Genomic DNA, 23,114 nt, shown 5'->3' on the forward strand with positions numbered 1-23,114 from the left:
ATTTTATGTAATAATAATTTGGAGAAATTTTACTTTTTTTGTTTTTAATCATTCATGTAGTAGAAGAGCCCCAAATGTATCAATAAATTGAAAATATTACTGTGAAAAATATTTTTTAAAAATTTCGAGTCAATGGTGGTGCCATTATTTCACCATGTTATCTTAAATTTGGAATGTTAGAAATAATCACTTTTGCAGTTCATAAATTATTAATTAAAATAGCAATGCCCGATCATTGTAAAAATTCAAATAGGATATAAGTATGGGAAGCAGAAAATGGGAAAGGGGACCTTCCCATCTCCACTCAGATGCTGCCATTCCCTGGGGTGCATCCTTTCATACCTTTCGGGTGCATATGCAAACTTGTACATAGTCACACCACATGTACCCATCCAGAGAATAATCATTAAATTATAAGTCACACTGCTCTACTTTAACATTTTTTTAAAAAACAAACTTTCTAAGTGATCAAAACACCAGACTGGTGTTCTTATTCACTGAATATTTACTTCAGGTGATTTCAAGAGGAGCGAGTGGCTCGTTGTAGTGGGTTAATCACTTAAAAGCAGGTCAAATGTTTTTGTTCAGTTAATAAGCAAGTATTTATTTAGTGCTTTTTCATAAACATTCACAGGAATAGTTGGGGGGAAAACATGTGACCTGAACAAAGATCAAAACAGGCAGAAATGTACTTACTCCAGGATTTTGAAATTTAACCCTAAAAGCTCATGGCAAAGCCAAATAAAGGGTGGAGCAGGGTGAGGACACAAAGGAAGCCTTCGAGAGGCTGGGAATTGTCTGAAAATGTTAAAACTGTTTTTTTTTTTTTTGGTTTCCCATCATCCCTGAGGATAGAAATTATTGGTCATTTACTGTTCTTTTTACTTTATTTAAAGTCCCCAATCACTAACCCCAGTAGACACAAAAGAGTGTCTTGGGATTTAGGATTGCATTTTTTGAAGGATTTGGAGAAACTTCCATTTTTCTGTGGTTGCTCTTTCATAAGAGAGTTTAATTTGATATTTAAGCCTCAAATTTTTTAAGGCAAAAATCCACAAGTTAACATACATTTTGTTTCCAAGAGAACTGGGGTCTCCTGGGTAATAAATTATGAATAAAACCACTAAAAATGAATAATAATATCACTTCAGCTGCTTTGTGGAAGGACATAGGACAAATAAATAAACATGTGAGTGAAAACAAACTGTAAGGAAGTTTGCTAATTGTGTTGCTTGCCTCTGTTATCACTCATTCATCCTAAAGAGGAAAATAATTAGCTGGTAGGGTATAATTACTATTTTTTATAATTCTTTCTTGTTCGAGCAGATTTAATTGAATTCGTGTAATGGGAAAAAAGTGGGACTTGGTAAAGCATTTTCCATAATCATATAGGTTTTATGTTGCTACAATCTCTATTTAACTCCTTAGAAAACAGTCCTACAATCAAAATCTCCTCCCTGGTTCTCTCACCAGGAGTTGCAGCACTCTCATTTTCAATAATAAGGTTTTGATTTTGACTTTTAAATTTTACTTCATAATACCTCAGTCTAGAATTAACTTACACATCATTAAAAAATTAAGCACAAGGGTTTCATTATACTAGTTCTGATCATTCCTGTCACAAAATGTGTTTGCTATTCTAGTTCCAAGAAAATGGGGAGTCTTACCCAACTCAGTTTTGCCTGGCTCCCAACATGAGCCCATCCTTGCCTGTTCTGGGCATCATGCAGGCTAGCCATGTCCACCTCTCAGCCTGTTCATTCAGAAGTCTGTCTCCCCCATAATATCCATGACAATGCAACTGCATACGGCAATGTGGTAGCACCATTGAATTATTTTATACATGGTACTTACTTTGATGGACTGAATTAAACAGATAAGAAGTTATCTAGCATCCAAAGCATGAGAATATATTCCACTGAAGGAAAAAGAAGTTGAGTCTTTACTTCTGAGCTACCATGACAAGCTTAATTGTAACTGGATTCTTTGTCTCAGGGCAATCCTTTTTCGTGGGAGTTCCTTTTATTTTGTTCAATCTTTTTTATGATCTCTAAGCTTACTCTGCTTTCTCTTAATCTCTATTTATTCTCTGAATGCTTTCATTTAAACCCAAATTTAGCCTAAAAGTTCCAGATACATGTATCTGAATATTCTTCCGAGATTTCTCACTAAATGTACCATAACTATCTCTAGTCACTTCCTCACCTCCTGCTCACCCTCACCTCCCTTACCCAAGTGCTCTTCTCCTGCATTCTGAAATGAGAGAATTTGGGCCGTCATTGACTCTCAGCCCTGAACAATCAGTCATGATGTCCTCTTTATTTTAATAGATTTTCATTTCTCTTTCTTCTTCTCTATCCTTATTACCTCTGGCTTACATCAGGCTCTTATCTATTTTCCAGGAAGACAAGTTAAGATACTCCCCGAGGCTTGGGACAACTCTTAGCAAGTACAGTGAAATTGAAATTTGTGTTTGGCTATCAGTGTTTGGCTCCAGACACCTCTTAGTGTTGAGACTCTAGTGTTGAGTGGATGAGGTAGGTTCTTAGGAATAATCAAAAATTACAAACCACAACTTGCATCTTCTTTCAGGAGACTTGAAGTTTATCCTAACATAGCCACAGAAGATGAGGTGGCAAATACAAACTATTTAACGAATACTTACTAAATAACTATTCTGTACTCTGTGCTAGGCATCTAGGCTACAAAGACAGGACAGGGTGCCTATCTCCTATGAGCTCATAGTCTAGTGGGAAAAGCAAATGATTATAATTCAGCATGACCAATGCAATGATGAAGAAATGTATGAAATATTATGTGAGTACAGGAGAGAGGTGTTCACCTACACACTCATTCTGTCCTTACTTCAATGAGCAAGGACGTGAACACAATTGTGTTTTTGAGTGAAAATTCAAAGTACCCATAGAGGATAAGTTAGAGGGGGTGAAGATTAAAGATAGAGAGTACATATTTTGTGGGGGGGCTGGGGATACTGGGGATTGAACTCAGGGGCATTCGACCACTGAGTCACATCCCCAGCCCTATTTTGTATTTTATTTAGAGACAGAGTCTCATTGAGTTGCTTAGTGCCTTACTTTTGCTAAGACTGGCTTTGAACTCGCAATCCTCCTGCCTCAGCCTCCTGAGCAGCTGGGATTATGTTTTTTTTAAAGGAATTTCTCCAAATGAGGATAGAAAAGAGAATTATACACTATTGAAGTTTCAACTTCATTTTTTTCCCCAGAAAAGATGTATAAATGTAACCTAAACCCTTAGCAATTTCTTTGTGAACTACTATAATACATATAGTTAAGGATATGCTTACTGTTGCATTTTATTGTTTGACTATTAACCAATAAGATATTGTGTTAAAATGGAACTTATTTGCCTTTATCAAATATTCTATTGGGCAAATCAAGCAAGGCTTGGATGTTCATTATAAAATAATATTTGCTAATATTCCACATTTGCCTGAATGAATTTCACTTAATAAGTTAGATTCTATGAATCTGCTTAATCATTTGTCTGTGCTTAGTATTCCTTAGAAAAGGGACTATTAGTTACAAAACCCATACACACACTGATAGCTGTGTTTCTTTCCTGTGATTCTCAGGAAGTACATCCCTGCGGGTGCTGAAACAGCACAGATTTCTTCATTTCTAAATTATCCCATGATTTTAGAAAAAAGATATAAAAAGTATTTTCTCTCCTGACCTAACTCTAGAAGCTAGAAATAACCAAGCATCACTATTCTCCTTTCAAAACTAAAAACTGCTTTAAACAAATATATGAGATGTGTAACCTCTGTAAAACAGTCCAACAGCCAATCCTCATAGATAGTGAGAGACAGGACAGATATGGAAGCCAAACAGTGAGTTTTTACTGGTAAATATATTTGGATTTAGGTTCAACATTAGTCTGCTCTTTTAGAGAATATAACCAAATTCATACAAGTTTAGGTTTACATAAAATCCAACATGAGTAAATACAGAAGAACAGCCTCGTTATAATTGCCATTTAGAGCTGAATCATTCACTCAAAGGTGAAAATGAAATTTTTAGATAATTTATTAAGACTAAGGTAATTTAGGGGGCTGGGGATACAGCTCAGTTGGTAGAGTGCTTGCCTCACATGCACAAGGCCCTACGTTCAACCCCAGTACCACACACACACACACACACAAAAAAAAAAAAAAAAAAAAACCTAAAAAAAGACCAAGGTAATTTAGGTAAGGAGGTTCTTTTTTCTTCTTTCATATCATCCTTCCTTATACAAAACCTTAAAATAATATTAGGAAACTTAAAATGTGGTCTACAGGATTCAGGACCATCTCAGTTCAGGTTGCCATAGCATTTTTTTTTTAATATAGCTGAGCCCTGTACCTTCTTTGGCAGTTATTTTAGATAGCATTGAAAATGATCCACATTATGAATGTTATTACTCAAATTTAATTAACATGATGTTTTCCTGTTCTTGGCAAGAGTGCTTAACCTTATTAGAATGTGGTAAACAAATTTTTGAAAGTAAAGTCATTTCTTTGTAACTCTTCAGGTTGAATTGAATATTTCAGTTTGGCTAAATGATATTTAAAGCACCATTAATGTGGAAGCACAAACCTGCAGTTGCGATTACATCATTCTCCTTTGTGTCTGTGTTGGGAGAAGCTGTTCCTGGCTTATGTAATGTTTTTCTTCCTGCATATACCATAGCTCATAAGAAATAGCTTGATTCCCTATTGCTGCCCGACTATGCATCCGTTTATATAGAAACTCAGTAAAAAATGTTGGTATCCTAAGGCTAAGTGATTTTCAATAAGAAATATTTAATTTCTCCAGATTTTTATTTTAGTTTCAAAGAATAATATATAATAGCCTCAATATGATGCTAGTCTTTGTGAAGCTCAAGAGACAAAACCAGACACTTGTGCATGCTGCAAATTCCTGCTTTTATTTCCAAAAATAACTGCTATAACTATTGGTTGTATAGATCTTCCCTCCCGCCCGGCTTTGGCTGGGGATGAAACAGAGGTCAGATATCTGCTCAGAATTATTCAGGCATAAAGGTTTAGAAATTTAGCGAACGACTCTGATGAGACTTAAAAATTTAAAAACAGTAATTACAAAATTCTATGCCTCCTAGGGGCTGTATATTGTCATTTGGATTTCTTTTGGCATAAAAACAACACTCTATTAAATAATGCACTAGTATTGAACTGGGTTTTCTAAGAGTGCATTTCAAACATTGTATGTTTAAATTAAAGCTAAGAACATCAGAACATAAGTTCCCTATTGCATGCCCAAACAGAGATGTTACACCATAGTTGTTCATTTATTAAAGATTGGGTTTGACTAAACTAAAAAAAAAAAAAAAGGTTTGAGCAGGCTCTAATTCATTAAATTTGAATAGACACAGTTTTGTCATATTGTTGCTCCAACAGCAGAACAAAGTCAAAAATAACCCAAACAGTGTTGTTAGAGAAGAGTCTCCCTATCAGGGTCCACATTGGTCCTTCCAAGAATCCTGCTTTCCTGACCCCAATTCTTTGTTTCAGAGGAATGAATACAAGCTGACTCTGTGCTAAGAATCTTCTTGTGAAAGACCCATGACAAATGCATTTTTTAAAAAAGATTCTACGGTTGAAAAGTGAAATGATAAGATTTTAGAGACCACACAGGAGCTCGTGTCCTAGCATTAAAAATCTCCCTGTAAAAAAAAAAAAAATCAAAGGTATTTTTATAAACAGGCTCTATAACTCAATATCATGGATATCTTCAATCTTGTTTACACTTTCACACACACATAAACACACATATGCACTCCTCAAATTAGTGAATCATAATGATACATGATTGCTTATTTTCAAGTCAAAGTGCGATTGGAGTTTTTATTTATGTAAGTCTATAGTTGTATTTAAGTGCTCTTTACAATACAGTCCATAAACTAACAATAAAAATTAAAATTAAGAGTAGCTTTCAATTATTTGACATAAAAAAAGAAAATCTCGCTGTGAGAAGAGCAGAAAGATTAGCATTTTCTTGGATGGGTTGATTCATTCTGTAACAAATATTTATTGAGCATTTGTTAAATGCAGAGCAATATGAGCAACTCGAGGATGCGGAAAGTATAGCCTCTGTCTGTGAGAACTTACAATCTTCAAGAAAAGATGTTTATAATGCATATTTAACAACAGAATCAGCCTGTCAAAATTGGATCATCTTGTTTATTATATTCTGATGAGGAAATTACAACTTAGGTTTTTATGGTTTGTACCTAGAATGTTCCCCACTAGTTAGGCAATCTAGAAATGCTCAGAGAGGAAAAGATTAGATTAAAAGAATCATAACCGTATCAGTGGATTAATCCATTCAATGGTTTAGTAATTTAAATGGATTATTGGGTGGTAGCTGCAGACAGGTAGAGGAAGTAGGTCACTGGGTACATGCCCTTGGGGACTATATCTTGTCCCTGACTCCTCTCCTCTCTTTTGGCTTCCCAGCTACCATGAGCTGAGAAGTTTTCCTCCGCTTGCCCTTCGATCATCATATATCTGCCTTAGAGGCAGCTAACTGTGAACTGGGACCTCTGAAACTAGGAGCCCAAAATAAACTTTTCTTACTCCAAGTTATTCTTGTCAGGTGTTTTGGTCAGTGATGACAAGCTGACAAATACAGAGGTGACATGACCTGGCCAAGTCACGTTGCTACCAGAGACATCACTAGTAGAATGGAAAGACCACTGATTGCTGAGCAAGCCACTTCCTCCACTACTTATATGACCTTGGAAAAAAATACTTAAATCTGTTGAGATTTCAAAGAACTGATCCTTGTTAGAAGGCAATGAAATGAGAACAGAGACTACCTTAAGGACTGTTTCCCTTGGATTCACTATGACCAGAAGCAGCAAGTGAGAAACAGACACAAAAGGAGAATATATTTGAGCTGATTTCCCTAGTTCTTAGTAGACCCTCCACTAAAGTTTAAGGTTAACGCAGCTCCTTAGAGAGTAATAAGCCTAATAGGTCCTGAAAGCCCAGAGCCACAGACCCACAGATCCACAGCCTTTCATTCACAGGCCAACCTAGTTAGACATTTTAGTATTCTGTTTCTTAACTGATCCTTCAGGCCTAGCACAGGTGGCCTGTATTTGTTAAGCTTTGATTTCCTCAAATCTGATATTTAATAATTATAGTAAAATGGTAACATCAAAGATCGCTGATCTGCCTGGTGCTGTGGTTCATGCCTGTAATCCTAGCGGCGTGGGAGGCTGAGGCAGGAGGATCGCAAGTTCAAAGCCAGCCTCAGTAACGGTGAGGCGCTAAGGAACTCAGTGAGACCCTGTCTCTAATAAAATACAAAATAGGGCTAGGGATATGGCTCAGTGGTTGAATGCCACTGAGTTCAAGACCTGGTACAAAAAAAAAAAAATCACTGATCACAGATCACTATAACAGATATAAAAATAATAAAAAAATTAGACTATTGTGAGAATTACCAAAATGTGGTACAGAGCTATGAAATGAGTTTATGCTGATAGACTTGCTTGATAAAGGGTTGCTTCAAGCAGCCTTCAGTTTGTAAAAAAAAAAAAAAAAAAAAAAAAAACAACAATACCTGCAAGCACAATAGAACAAGGTATAGCTGTATACTTTGTAGGCTCATCCGAAACCTTGAGCAGATGGCTTAAACGAAGAGTCCAGCATGGTACCAGACTCATAAAACAAGGGAAGGGTGCTTCATAGATGGCTTTCTCAGTTGAGGAACTGAAAGTGAGATGCAAGTCTCCTGACTCTACAACCTAATGCTCTTTCTAAATAGCAACTGCCATTTACTGAGCATTCACTTTGTGCCAATAGAATGGTAAATTGAAAAGACGAAATAAAAGACTGATTATTTTCAGAAAGTATTACATCTAGAAATCTGTTTAAATTCATTAGCCTATATGAGTTTATCAAAGTTTATAATGAACTTAAAATGAGTTTATAATTAATTTAACATAATTAGGAACTTTCTTCATGAAGGTAACCAGCAATTAAATAAAGCAATAAAAAGGAAGAAATTTCATTTAGAATAGAACAAAAAGGAAGGGTGGGGTGTGTGTATGTACATTTATAAAGAAAATTATAAAAAACTACATGTGCCATATATAAAAAACTATATTGGAATATATAAAATAAGATGAACAAGTTGGCATATATTCCATATTATTATACAGAAAAACAGTTTTCACTAGGTAAAATTAAAAGTCCTTACTAACAAAGAGCGCAGGAGTTATAATGCTAATCTAGTCCCTAGGATATCCTAAGACATAAAGTAATTAAATTAGTAAATTAACAACAATAAAATGATTAAAGCAGGGCTGCAGATGTATAGTATATATAAGGTCTTGGGTTTAATCTCTAGCACCACACAAAAAAAAGTGTGTGCATTTGTGTGTATGTGTGTGTGTGTGTGTGTGTGTGTGTGTGTATGTATAAAAGCAGTGTGGGACATATAGAAAGAAATTTAATGTATACTATATCATAAAATTAGGAAAAATAATAATTACTTAATAATTGCCTATTATACCTTGATAATTAACAGAATCGACTGGTTAACATCTAAATACAAGACAAAAAAAGAAATGTTTCAGACCAACACTTATATTATATACCAGAAGAAAACCCTAGAGGATTAACGAGTTAAAATATTTCCTTTAATTCTTAGCAAAGTTAGGAGGGAAAAAATCAAATATTTGTGCAGTCTTTACAGGGATGGATACTTTTACATAGTTAATGGTAACAATGTAAATCACAAAGGAAAAAAAATAGCTCAGAAACCTCAAGAAAAATTATTATAATATAAAAAAACTAAATTACAAAAGAGAAACACAACTGGGAACCACCTTTAATAAGATAATATATACAGCAAATAAAGAATTTACTCAAATATCCAAAAATATTAAAACCTCAAGAGATAAATGATCAAAGGATATAAATATACTATGCACATAAGAAGAAATTCAAGTAAAATACATGTATAAATAAGTTCTTGGAAAGATTTATAACAGTAACAAACTGGAGACAAACTTTCCAGTCTGAGTCATATCAATTCGACAGACTATTAGATAGTCATTAAATTATAATTATGAAAACTGGAAGAAACTGTTTAATGGTGGAGGAGAGTCCAACAAAATAATTTCACTTATTGTGCACACAGAAAAAGACAAAAATGAAAATCACTGTTGACATAGAATAGTTGACTAATGGACAGCTATACTAGTTGCTGAACGTTACAGAGTTGAATGCCTATTTTCTTCAACACATATATGAAAGCAACAAGTTAAAAGATATCAGTAATATTAGAGTCAACTGGCAAATTATTAGGTTTCTTAGAGTTGAGATCTTACAGAGCGCTTATGGTTCCCAAAGATGTTGGAGAAGGCAATCATACCAAGAATGTGCAATTATTGTCACACCTTGGTTTATGGAGTCCTTTTTTGAGATGTCAGTGTCACTGCTTTCCTCCTTAATTAAAAAAGGGGCAAATTCCCTTATTTTGCTATTTTGCGTTAGACTTTGTGAAGATATCAAAGATCCTTTATGGAATGGGACTGTATATAAACAAACCAACCAAGTTTCCTAATTACAGCAACTAATGAAAATTTTCATTTACTAATATTGGAATAAAGACAAAGAGGAAAACACATTTATTCAATCATGGATTTATGATTTTTAACAGTCCAATAACCTCATCTTAACTACTAAAGGTAGTAGAATAATCAAACCCCAAATATCTAAGTATTTAGTATAGTTCATATTTAAACTTTTGAAAATGAAAATAAGTCTCAGTTGAAAAGTTCAGGTAAGGAGAAAGGAGCATTTTTAAAGGAATTCAAAACTGTGGCTCGGTTTCAAAGTAATCATGGCTGGCAGAAAATCAAGGTTTTCCATACTGAGTCCTAGGCAGTGACAGCAATGGGGTACAGGTTTCATGAATATATGTTTTTTAAACTTGAAATCAATAAGTGTAATATGAGCATTTCTTGGACTTTATTTGAATTTATTTGAATTTTAACAGCTACTGACAGATGTGCTTAGAATGAATAGGCCCCAATTCCCAAATAGCACAGTATTTCAAACCTATTTTAGACTCTGAAATGAGAGCCCATTCCAGGAAGACAGCTCGGAACCTTTTTCCCAGCTGCAGAAATAACTCCTCTTGTTCCCCTCTGACCTACACCAGGGGAAGCTGCTTGAAAAAGATGTTCTTTTGCCTACAATCCTTTTACCACTGTAGCCCACAAACGGAAAAACAAACTGTTGGCTCCTCTTCAGAAAACTCATTCTCACATCCCCAGAAACAGGTAGATAAATAAAGCCATAGAGTTCCTTTAATCTCTTTCCTATTTTTCCAAAATGATCTTGATATTTTTGTTACCTCAGGGAGGCCCAGTGTACGTACAGCTTATAAAATGGGGCTCATCTACCAGTAATTAATCACTAATGACCTTCTCCCCAAAACTGAATTCATCCAGGGAGGTACCTCCCTCCCAACCCTCAATTCCTTGACACCTTGCTCCATTAGTCATAATTCCCAACTCACTACTGCACCAATTCTCTCTCCCTTCTGGTTCCCACACCTTTAGATGTACAAAGCTTTCTCATTTGAAAGTAAAAGCTTCTTATCAAATTCTCCTCCAGCTATCGCCCTTATTTCTCTTCTTCATACCCAGGCTTTGGGAGCTCACGAATTTCTATTAAGTCAAATGGAAATTCTGACTTAGCTTTCAGACACAGTAATAATGACTCTATTAGGAGCCTAGGTGGCAAGCACTCTTCTGCAACTTAAAACAAACCACACCCTTTTCTTGCTTAAAAAAATGCATGAATAATCCGTGTTCATTATAACAAGTCAACAAAACAGAGATAAGACAGCATCAAGGTCTCCCTCTATGCAGTTCCATCTCTTATTTGTTGCATCCAACAAAGATAAAAGAATATTAACTCTATTTTATGGATGGAAAAAAAAACAAACTTAAACTGAGAAAGGCTCAGAGAACATCCTGAGGAGTTCAAAAAAAGAACATTAGGGTCAGATTGCCTGGATTCACTTCTTGGCTTTGTCATTTACTATTTGTTCATGGGCACATTACTTAATACTTCTGCAGGGTTATTTTTTTTTCCTTTTTCTGTTAAATAGGACTAATGATAGTACTTAGTTCATAGGGGTAGTGGTGAGGATGTCATATGCCCAAATGTGAAATTGTTAGAATAAACCTTACATGGTAAATGACTAGAGTGTATTGGCACATCTTGTTTACTTGTATCTTTTTTCTTTTCTTTTTTTTTTGAACCCAGGATTGAACCCAGGGCCTTGTGAATGTTAAGCAAGAGCTGTACCACTGAGCCATATCCCCAACTCTTTTAATTTCCTTTTTGATCCAGGGTTGATTTAAGAGAGTTCTTTATTTATATCTGCTGTTATACAACCATTGTCAGAAAACATTGCCCAAATTGTTTCTAATTTTTTCAATATATTGAGGATTTTTATGTAGCCTCAAATGTCCAGTGGGCACATAAGTAGAGGTATTCTCTATTTTCAGGATGTCAAGTCTCACATAGCACAAATAATGAGTGTTGACATTCCTTAAATATTTTATACATAAAAATTCTTTCTACATGTAAAAACTTTGTTCTTTACAATAATTCTGCGCTTTACAACAATTCTGTGTGGTACTATTATTAATGGTACCTCCTGGTAAAATTAGTTCCATTTATGGGCACTATTATTATGCCTATTTTACAGATAAGAAAACAAGCAAATAAGTAAGATCATTTAATGGTCCAAGATCATTTAATTTGGAATTTGGACCCTACAGTCTGGCTCTGAACTCACCAGTCTTAATCACTACAATTTCCTATAGTTCCTTGGTACATATAAAGATCAACCTTATTAACATCTTTTAGGTGTTCAGTATTCTTACTTTATTTTTTATATTCTATCATGCACTAAGAGATATAAAGAAACCTTTCACTATTGAGTTTCTCTCCTTGTATTTTCTACAAGTTTTGTGTCTGTGTTTTTTTACATTGCCTTCTGCAAAAAAATCATTCTGTGGGAGCAAATTTTTATCACATGTACAACAGATAAAGCACTAATCTCCAGGATATATAAAGAATTTAAAAATCTTAATGGCAAAAAAACAAGTAATCCAATCAATAAATTGGCCAAGGAACTGAACAGACACTTTGCAGAAGATGATATACAATCAATCAACAAATATGTGAAAAAAATGTTCAACACCTCTAGCAATCAGAGAAATGCAAATCAAAACTACTCTAAGATTTCATCTCACACCAGTCAGAATGGTAGCTATTAAGAATAAAAACAACAATATGTGTTGGTGAGGATGTGGGGGAAAAGGCACACTCATTCATTGCTGGTGGGACTGCAAGTCGGTGCAGCCAATATGGAAAGCAGTAAGGAGATTCCTTGGAAAACTTGCAATGGAACCACTATTTGACCCAGCCAGCCCACTCCTTGGTTTATACCCAAAGGACTTAAAAACAGCATACTACAGGGATGCAGCCACATCAATGTTTATAGCAGCACAATTCACAATAGCAAAATTGTGGAACCAACCTAGATGCCCTTCAGTAGATGAATGGATAAAAAAACTATGGTATATTTATGCAGTGGAATATTATTCATCATTAAAAGAGAATAAAATCATGGCATTTGCAAGTAACTGGATGGAGTTGTAGAATATTATGTAAGCCAATCCCCAAAAAACAAATGCCAAATATTTTCTCTGACATGAGGATGATGATCCATAATGGGGATGGGGTGGGGGGAGCACTGGAGGAATGGAAGAACTCTAGATAGGGCAAAGGGGATGAAGGGGAAGGGAGGTGGGATGAAGGGTAGGAAAGATGGTGGAATGAGACGGACATCATTACCCTAAGTACACGTATGAAGACACGAATGGTGTGATTCTACTTTGTGTACAACCAAAGACATAAAAATTTGTGCTCTATATGTGTAATATGAATTGAAATGTATTCTACTGTCATATATAACAAATTAGAATAAAAAACAGTAGTTGAAAAAAGAACTATATTCTGCAAAGCATAAATAAAGTGATTTACCTTTCATCAAAAAAAATTCATTCTGATTCAGTAAACCATCTCTTTAAGGATCTATTCTTGGTCAGAATTTTAGTTCTCCCCCCATGTTCTCCTGCTCCTCTCCATGATGGTGTCTGGTTGCATGGAAAGAGAATAGTTTTGTAGTCTTGTGACTGTGGGAAAGAAAAGACTTATATGGTTCTTGGCTTCTTGGGGCTCCATGCCAAGGCTCTTTGTCTAGATCCTGGGTACCTTGCTGGCCCTGAGGCTAAAAGAGGAGGAGGTTCTTCCCCACTGATTCTTCCCCCCTCAGGGAAATTCCCAAGTTCTGGTTATGACTCTCATTCATTAACAGCCTGGAAATGCTTTATAACTCTAGGATCTCCTTCTCTAATCAGCTTCCTAGCCAGTCACTCAGTTATGGTTGGGACTTCTATGTTCCTGGATCTCTGTGAGAATCGAGGTCAGCTCAGAGCACCAACTCGAGTTCTCTCTTCATTTATCAGACCGCACCGTTGCTCTCTCACTGCTCTGCCACCTCTGATGTATGGAAGCATAGTTCATGGTGTGCCTCTCCTGTGAGAAATGGGGCAAAAGTCTGTGTCCTTGGCTTTCTTTCAATCCTTTTTGGGTTCCTTCTGTGGACTCTGACTCAGAGAACAGAGGTCAGAAGACACAGGTCTCACCTCTAAATTCATCTGTTCACATAGTCCTCTAGGGCTAGAAGGAAGGAGGATGCTCCCTACTTCATTGATTCTTCTCTGCACCTCTGCTTCTTTAGCTTTCATGGAGAGGTAATTCAGGAAGTGTTGGGTGAGGCCTGAGAGGCAGGCCAATGATGGTAGTCCATGGACCACATTTTGAGTTGGTAAGCCACTACTTCATCCTTTCTGTTTTCCTGAGAGGCATCCATCCAAGGAAAAAAAATATATCCAGCTAACATTATCCCTATGATACATTTTATTGATTCAATTCTCACATTACCCTTTGTGTAATGATATGTGATGTAAAACAGATGAAAACTTAGGCTCAAGTAGGTTAAGCATTTGCCGGAAGACACAGCAGGTCATTGTATTCTTCCCCTTCTCCTTGCTATTCCTTTTCATCTTCCTCATCCAACCATTGTCAAAAGAAGAACATGCTTTTCTTTCAATCCCAGTTTTGATTATACAAATTTTCATACATACATAGGAACAGGAAATAGTAAGATTAAATATATATGTGTGTGTCTCTACGTGTGTGTCTATTTATACACACACACACACATTTATATATCACCAATTAACATTTACTATATTTATTTCCTTTCTTCCGTCCTTTTCAATCTCTTTCCCTCACCATCTTTTTCTCCCCCTTAGTATTCATATAATTCTATAAGAAATATTATATACAGTCTATATTCAAATTTCCTCCAGTGTTCCAAAAGTGTCTTTTATAGCTTCTCTGCCCCCTATCTGAACCAGGATCATATATCTTCTTTAAAACAACTCATCATCTAAATATATACTTACTTTTCTTTTTGTATTTTAAAAGCTGGTATAAATACAGGCGTTTGTACTGTGTAACATAAACACACAACAGTGGCTGTGTCATTCTGCTACTGTATTGCATCCCATGTGGGGACCCTCCCGCGCTAGCCAGGACACAGATCCAGTCATAAGTCATATATTATAGGGATAATGTTCTGCCTACCCCTGGCTGATTTGGGTTGCCCTGCCATTAGGCTCTATGACCCTGGAACCAGTCTGTCAAGCCAGGACTTTACACCGACCTGTAGCTTCTTACAGTTTCACCAAGCACAGTTACTTATATTTATTGTCTATGAGTACTAATAAGTAGAAAATTATTAAATCATAATTACTAACTTTCCTAGGGTAAATCATTACCCACATCCTAGCAACTCAAATATTTTCTTCCCTCTTATCTTTATTTATATGGTCTTTCTAAGAGGCAATGGACAAAGCTACTTGGTTAATCACTTCAAACCTCTTTTTGACCATTCCCTTTACACAGTTTAATGGATATTCTATGGGAAACAGAGGAAATTAACCAAGTGTACTTCTGCCACTCTTGTCTACCAACATTCTTTTGAGTCTTAAGAAAGGGCCATATTGTTTTGAGGTCCTCGGCTTTCTAAACTGGGTGGCCTAGCCCAAAGAACAATAATTCTGTACAAACAAGTTTGTTTAAAGAAGTTAAGTCAAGTGTGAAAGATCCCTTTCAAAACAAGAACTGAGTAACAATATTTGAGGAGTCGAAAGAAAACAAGACTATACAATTCACAGACTCTCTTCATTCATCTTACAGAGAGTTTATCTTTTAAAAAAGTCACGCTTTTTCTGTTTCCCAGAGATTTTAAACATTTCAGTATTTCATGATGTGCAGACGCGTAGCTAAACCACACTCTTCCCAAGAAGCCTTCCTTCCTCCACCCTTACTCATTTTTCTTCTCTAGTGGGCCACGTATTTCAGAGATTTTATATTAGTTTTCTTTATTCTTCCCTTAAAAAATAACAGAATCAGGATGTTTCAGTCCCCAGTGTTGAAACTGTATCTTACTCTTTTCAACAGTTTCTAGTCCATACCCTAGGACACGTGCAGAAAGAAAACACTTTCCAAATGATTTCACACTCAAAGAATATTATCACTACTCACTTTCCAATTTTAAAAGCATAAAGGTTCCCTATTTTTAATAACCTTATATGTGTATAGCCTTCTTCTAGGCACTTTGATGAAGAGAAAATATTATATCACAGGATCTGTAATGTTAAGAAATAAGAAATTCTCCAAGTGTCTGCCTTCCCACTATTCTGATTTTGTCCAAGGGTCTTGGCACTCAACCTTGACTCTGGAATATAGACCCGGTTCAAATCTCTACCAATGAATTAGATCAACAGTTGCCTTGTAGCTTCACCCCTATCATCCCCCCATTTATCACAGGTTTTAGCTCCTGGCTCATTCTTACTTCTCTTTCAGTGATTTCAATATACACAACAGATTCTTCCCGCCCAGGCCTCTTGGTGCATTGACCTCCTCCTCTGTCTGTAATGACCTTGTCCTCAATTTTCCTCATTAGAGCCCAATATAGATGGAGGAGTAGGATTCTGATTAACCCCCTGCAGTCTTCTCTTAGGTCACTACCTCTTTCACCCTTACAGCCTGCTCTCCCTGATATTTGATCTCAACAACTCTTCAATACCTGGGTCTTCCAATCCATTGACCAGACTACCTTTTAATGACCTTCATCCTGTATGTCCTCTGCTTAAATTCTAAGATCAATGATTGTAATTATGCTCTTGCCCTTCTTGCTTTGCTCTGACTAACCACATTTCTGTTCTCCTCACACTATAAGTGGAATGTGGCTAAAAGGAAATTCACAACCAAACTGATGGGCCTAATTTCAAATTCATGACCTTAATGTGGTCTGATGGTCATACCCCAGTCCAGCCATTCTTGTAATCTCTAGAATTTCATACTTTCTTCTCTCTCCTCAGCCTTCTACTGCTTCTTGCTCTATCCTCATGCTCACTGACAGTCTTGCTTTCTCCTTTACTGAGAACACTGAAGCCATCAGAAGAGAATTTCACAGATCTCACTATCACTCCCACCCACCTACTAGCATACACATCCTCACACTTCGCCTTCCTGCTGATTCCAGAAGTAAACATGCCATGTTTCTATCTAACGATGACTCCTCCTCCTCCACTTAGGCCCTAGATTTTGTCTCCTCTTATCTATTCAAGAATATCCCTCCAATAATCCTGTTTTGTATCTCCTACAACATTACTTTTTGCTCCCTACTAGAGTACTCACATCAGCATATACACATACTTCTTTGTCTTTCATTTAAAAAATTTTTTCTTTGACTCAAGTTTCCCCACCAGCTATCATCCCATTTCTTTGAAGCAAAATCTCTTAAAAGAATTATGCATATGTTCTCCTTCTTTCATTTTCTTTTAAATCCATTAGAGTTGAGCTGTTAACCTGAACACTGCACTGAGAGAGTTCTTGTCATCACTCCATTTCTTTGTCTTTGTTTGGAGCAATTTCCTTGCAAGAATTATTGATATCTACAGTCTCAAATTTCTTCCCTTCCATTCCCTTTAAAACCTATTCCACAAATCAGGAGTATAAGCTACTTGGGAGGTTGAGGTAGGAGGACCACTTGGGTTCACAAGTTTGAGACCAATGTAGGCAACATGGCGAGATTCCATTTTAAAACAAAACTGCTATTCCAACTCCTACCCTGCCACTGCAAGTGCTCTCCATCAGTCACCAGTAATTCTTTTGTTGTAAACTCTGATGGTCAAGTCTCAGACTTCATCCTCTCTGACCTATCAGCACTACATGACACAGTTAAACACCTTCCTTTCCACATTTAGATTCCAGCTCACAGCACAAAACTCTGGGCTTTCCTCCCACCTTCATGGATTCTCTTCAGTCTCTTTTGCTGGTGTTTCTTCTTCCTGACCTTGTAAATTGAGAGGATACAGGCCTCTGTTTATCCACACTCACACCCTTGGCAACCTCCTCCATCCCCCTGGCTTCAAACAGCATGTATGCTGATTATCCCAAAGTGTGTATCCTCATCCTATACCTCTCCTGAGCTCCAACTCATAATGCCCACTTGGTACTCAATTCTGTTGCCCAACAACACCTCAAATTTAATATGTCCAAAAGCAAGGGATTTTCCTGCAAAGATCTGTTCCATCATCACCTTCCAAATCTCTGTTTTTAGCAACCCCATCCTACCAGTTGCTCAGGTCGAAAATCTTGAGAATCATCTTTGATTTCTCTCCTTCTCTAGACCCCAATTCAATTCATCATGAAACCATTCTGACTGTATCATCATACCATACAGACCATTCACCTCCACTGCCATCACGCAGTCTGAGGAACATCTTTTACCTGTATTACTACAATAGCCTTCTCACAGGTGTCCTTAAATCTACCTCTGCTTCCACACTAATTTTCACTCAGGAACGAGAGTGATCCGTGCAAAACATAAGTCAGGTTTTGAGTTCTCTGCTCAAAGTCCTGCAGTGGTTTACCATTTCACTAAGAATAAACCCAAATTTCTTGCAACAGTATCCACCCCCCTCCTTGATGTTAGCCTTCATCATTTACTCACCCCAGCACAGTGGCTGCCTTGTTCCTGGAACACCCTAGGCATGTTCCTATCTTAGGGTCTCTGCTTAGCTCTTCTTTCTTCCTGAATGCTTTTCTCCAGACTTCCACTTAGCTCACTTCCTCCACTTCTTGGATTTCTGCTAAAATCTCATCTTTTTAATGAGACTTCCTCTGACCATCTAATTAAATACTACAATCTGCTCTTTACTCCCTATTCCAAGAACTCTCAATTTCCTTATTCTATTGTTTTTTTCTGTAATATTTAAATTTTCTAACATGTTATATTGCTTACCTGCTATTTTTGTTTATTATATTTCTCCCCTGCTAAAATGTAAACTCTTAAAAGGGAAAAATTCTTTGTTATGTTCATTGACATATATGAAGGGGCTAGGAGTACCAGGCACACAGTAGATATACAATAAATATTGGTAGAGCAGTTTAAAATTTAAAAAGACTTTATGTGCTCCTTGAAGGGTTGGTAATATTTCTCAGAATCATTTTAACCTCATGCTATTTCTGTAGACTATCCCCCGACACTTCTGATTCAATTTATTTACAGTCTCTAGGTCTATTCAGTTTTTCTATTGCACTTCAGTCAGTGTTCGTGAGTTATACATGTCTATGAAGTCATATATTTCATGTAAGTTTGAAAACACAATGGCATGTTTTCTTAAATTTCTTTAAAGCACTCCTGTGACTGTAGTTTTCATTCCAAAACTTGCTTATTTGTTTTCTCTTGTTCCTTCTATTATCAATCTTTGATTGTTTCATAAATTTCTCCAATTACCATTACCTTTCTCTCTTCAGCCAAACTCTGTTGGTCTTTTACAGTGCTCACCAAAATTCTCAGTTTCCTTCTTCTTACAGGCTCAGGGGAGAATTATTAACATCCCTGCCCGCCACCCCACTTTGGAGTCAGGCAAAGGCGTATCGCTGATTCTGGCTAATGATATATACCACATCTGATGGACAGATTTAAAAACCTATGCATATGTAAAGCATTGTCTTTTTAATAAACAGTGCTAAGTCAATTACATATTCCTATGGGGGAAAATTATGATCCTTATCACACCATTTAGAAAGATCAGTTCCAGATGGATGGCAGACATGTGAAAGATCTTGGAGAGGTTAGAATTCTTAAATAGGGCAAAGAAAGTACTAACTTAAAGAGGGAAATGATAAATTGGAACATATTAGGGTTAAAAATGTTTACTCTTCAAAAAGTACCATTAAGATAGTGAAAAAAACAACCCACAAAATGGGAATATCTGCAATACACATGGCTGAAAAGGGGCTATCAAACCTATACAAAGGATTCTTACAAATAATGTGAAACAGAATATCCAATAGAAATAGGGGGAGAAGACACAGGCATTGCCCAAAAGAAGCTATCCAACCAACCAGAAAACATAAGAAACGTTTTCAATTCAACAAACATCAGGTAAATGCAAATTAAAACCAAGTGACACCATTACCCATAGAAAGGCTAAAATAAACACAGATGGTCCTGGAGGCGACTCTCGAGAGACTTAAGAGACACAGTTGCAAGACTATGGAGTGGGTGTCCTGAGACTGAGCGGTGGGCCGTGCGACTGTCAGTGGGTTGGTGGGTTTCACGAATGCTTCATCTGGAAGGAACCCTTACTGGCCTGGGGTCTGGCTGCTATCAACATGAGCACCCTGGATGGGATCAAGAAGACCCCACTCCTCCAAGTCCACAGTTGTGCCACTCCCGATGTGGGCTTCACCCACATCCGTGTCAGGAACCCTCTGAGGACAGTGAGACACCTGGTAGTGGTAGAGATGGGTGACAGCAGATTGGAGGCCAACATATTCACACCACTGGGACTTCCAAACGGGAGGGAGGGCACATCTGGGACACTGCAGGCAATGGCAATACTCCTTAGATCCTAATCTATGGGGGTCATGGTCATAGAGTCACCACAATGGGTCAGGAAGTGGCACGGTCACCCACAGAGAGCCTGGAAACAGCCTCTACCTCTGTTGCGACTGATGGAAGCCTAACTTTCATGGTCAAGAGACACTTAGCCCAAGTGGGAAGAAGGCCCTAGAAACTTATGGCACAGAGATGGCAGCCTCTGAAATGATGGCCAGGTCCAGAGACATGAAGACTAAAAAGTGTGCTCTCTTAGTAACAGGGTATGAGAAGCAGATTGAGAAAACTGCAAGTCGAGAAACGCAAATGCAGGAGGAAAATGGAGGAATAAAAGAGGTGAAAGAGGAGGCAGGGTCCCGTCTCCTGAATGTGGAGCCCAATATGAACCCTCTGGAGGCCATCGGGCTGGAACTGGACACTGCCAATGCTCAAGCTAACTAAGCCTTCCAAAAACAGCTGGAGCTCAAGCTTGGGTGGATGCGTCAATAAGACCTGGAGCTGAGAAACTACATCATTCAGAACACCACTCTTCAGAACCACCGCAGCTGCATCCAGTGATTAGGACCCAAGATGAAGAGATGTTAACCTATATGACCAATCTGGAGGTGAAGGAGCTCAGATACCATAGGACAAGTTGCAAGTTCAAGTTCTTTCAAAGAAATCCCTTCTTCAGAAACAAACTGATTATCAAAGAGTATGAGGTCGAATTCTCTGGCCAAGTGTCTCTCACTGTGCTCTGATCATATGGCTCAAGGGCCATGAACCATAGGCTGGGAACCCAGATGTCCTCATCAACTTCTTCACCTGGTTTTCAGACCACAGTCATCCAGAGGGCGACAGAACTTCTGAGATGATCAAAGAGAACTTCTGGCCAGATTCCCTAGAATACTACCTGTGGCATAGAGAATCAGAAGTCACCAGACAAGGAAGCCAGTAGAGATACCCAGGTCCTTTGGGTTCTAATCTGGAATCTTTGCACTTGGGATTACTCCCCACAAGATCCTGTACCACCACCTCCTGCTGGACCTATGATTACTGATGTGCCTTTTACTTTTGTGTATGTGTGTATGTGTATGCTGACCTTTCTACACCATTTTTAAAATGTTTTTTAGCTGTAGATGGACACAATACCTTCATTTTGTTTGTTTAGTTTTTTTAGGCAAGGGTTCTACCACTGAGCCACAGCCACAGAAAACTTTGTTTTCTCTCAGCCTCAAGATTGACAACTTCTTAGCTGTGCTGCTGAATTTGCACATGTTCTTCATGCTATTTTGCATTAACATCACATGATGTCTGGCCATATATGGTTCACATCTTTTTTAACCAAGCAGATGATGCTATAGATTGCACTGTTTGGACTCTACTTGTTTGCAGGGTTTCTGTTCTCTATATTACCATCTGGATTTCTAGCTATGTGTAGGAGCCTACTCTATGCACTCTTCTCTGGATTTGGCAGCATAGGCTCATGGCCTGTGGACAATTACTGGGCATTAGGTCCAGTGAGAAAAACAGTGGTCTGTGTGATTTATGTGACTTCACTGTTCTTCCTGTTTCTCTGATCACCTATTGCTGCCTGCTGCTGGCTATCCTTACCCCTTTGGGCTACTGAATAAATAAATTCCAGATTGTTCTCAGCTCTGCTTTCTGGTTTCTGGTAAACAAGAATTTCTAGAACTGGTGATGGGCCAAGATTTTCTGCCAGAATACAAAAGACTTTTCCATGCCTTTTCCAAAAGATCTCTCCAATTCTTTACGACTACCACCAACCACCTTCATCATCCAGAAACCCTACTGTTAGACAAGTGGCTGAGGTGACAATTTAGAACCCTATTTTCATGTCAAAGGCAGTTAATGGTGTCTTGGTCAAGTTCCAGATTTTCTCAGCTCCAACCAGTGAATTCATACAAATTTAGGTTATCTTTATTTGTCCCTCTTCCTTAGTCAAAAGTAGGCTTTATAGTGTAACTTAGCTCTATCATTTCCAGAGGCTGAGAGGTTGTCCTGTAAAATCGACTGCCAGAGGCCCTAATGCCTACTCTGCTTTCTTCCCAGATTCAGTAATGCTTAGAAGGTTAAAAAGATACAGATCTAGAGAGAATAAAAGGTGATTTCAAGTTCAGAGAGGTTTGTAAGGCTAAAGAGACTAGTGGGTGTTCTAAGCAGAGAAAACTGAACAAAAAGGTCAGAGGTAAAGCAGAAATTAATTAGCCAGGGGAAAACTGGGACTAAAAATAAGACTAGTTTGAATGAGAGCCTGTGAGGAAGAGGTATTTACTCTGTTAGTGGTAATGGGAGGAGAAGTATTTCTCTCAGGAGTGGGATAGAAAAACTGAAGGTGATTGAAGTGTTAAATATGTTAGCAAGAGAGGCATTCTTTAAAGAAACACAATTGTCTTTGGGTGTTTTTCTGTGGCCCTAAATTATGTAGGAGATTAATACTATGCCCCTTAATTTTACTATGCTTAGTAAACTCCTGTTTCTCTATTCTGCTTATTGGGAAGGTTGAGCTATACCAATTTATTTTGCTTGTAATTAGGAATAGTTGGAAGAATATCTTTTCTGTACAATATAAGGAATTATGTGAATATTCATAACAATTTTCATCTTGTTTTGGTTTCTGTTGAAACTGTATCCCCCCAAAATTTAATTTGAATAACTTGGTACTGTCAGAACCAGAAAACTGGAAATTATTGTCTTTGTGGAAAAATAACCTACAAAAAGTGTGTGGCTCTAATTGAGTGTCTTATTTGATTTTTTGTCCTGATAACAGCACAGTAATTGATGTGTCTCTTTCCTAAATAGCATAAATGCTTGTAATATTGCCATATTTGCCTTTCTTTATATGCTTGATAATAAAATAAAAACATTCTACTCTTAAGAAAAAAGAAGGATAGAAAATAAGCTGGGATACAAAGTACACAGAGAAGCCAGAAGACTCATTTCTGTTAGGGAGAGAGTAGTCTAGTGCAAATACTTTAGAAA

At 37.3% G+C, this 23,114-nt stretch overlaps 2 protein-coding genes across 3 annotated transcripts in view; one reads left to right on the top strand and one right to left on the bottom strand.

Moving 5' to 3' along the window:
- Nucleotides 1–23,114, bottom strand: part of Acyp2 (acylphosphatase 2) — a 149,808-nt gene that overhangs the window by 21,527 nt on the left and 105,167 nt on the right. The window lies entirely within an intron of this gene.
- Nucleotides 20,256–21,168, top strand: Tspyl6 (TSPY like 6). Its single transcript, XM_040271051.2, is given in 3 exon segments — nt 20,256–20,670; nt 20,673–20,849; nt 20,852–21,168. Coding segments are annotated over 3 exon segments (741 nt in total). The 5' UTR covers nt 20,256–20,324; the 3' UTR covers nt 21,070–21,168.

The sequence above is a fragment of the Ictidomys tridecemlineatus genome, chromosome 12, assembly GCF_052094955.1.
Source record: "Ictidomys tridecemlineatus isolate mIctTri1 chromosome 12, mIctTri1.hap1, whole genome shotgun sequence".
In the NCBI taxonomy this organism is placed as follows: Eukaryota; Metazoa; Chordata; class Mammalia; order Rodentia; family Sciuridae; genus Ictidomys; species Ictidomys tridecemlineatus.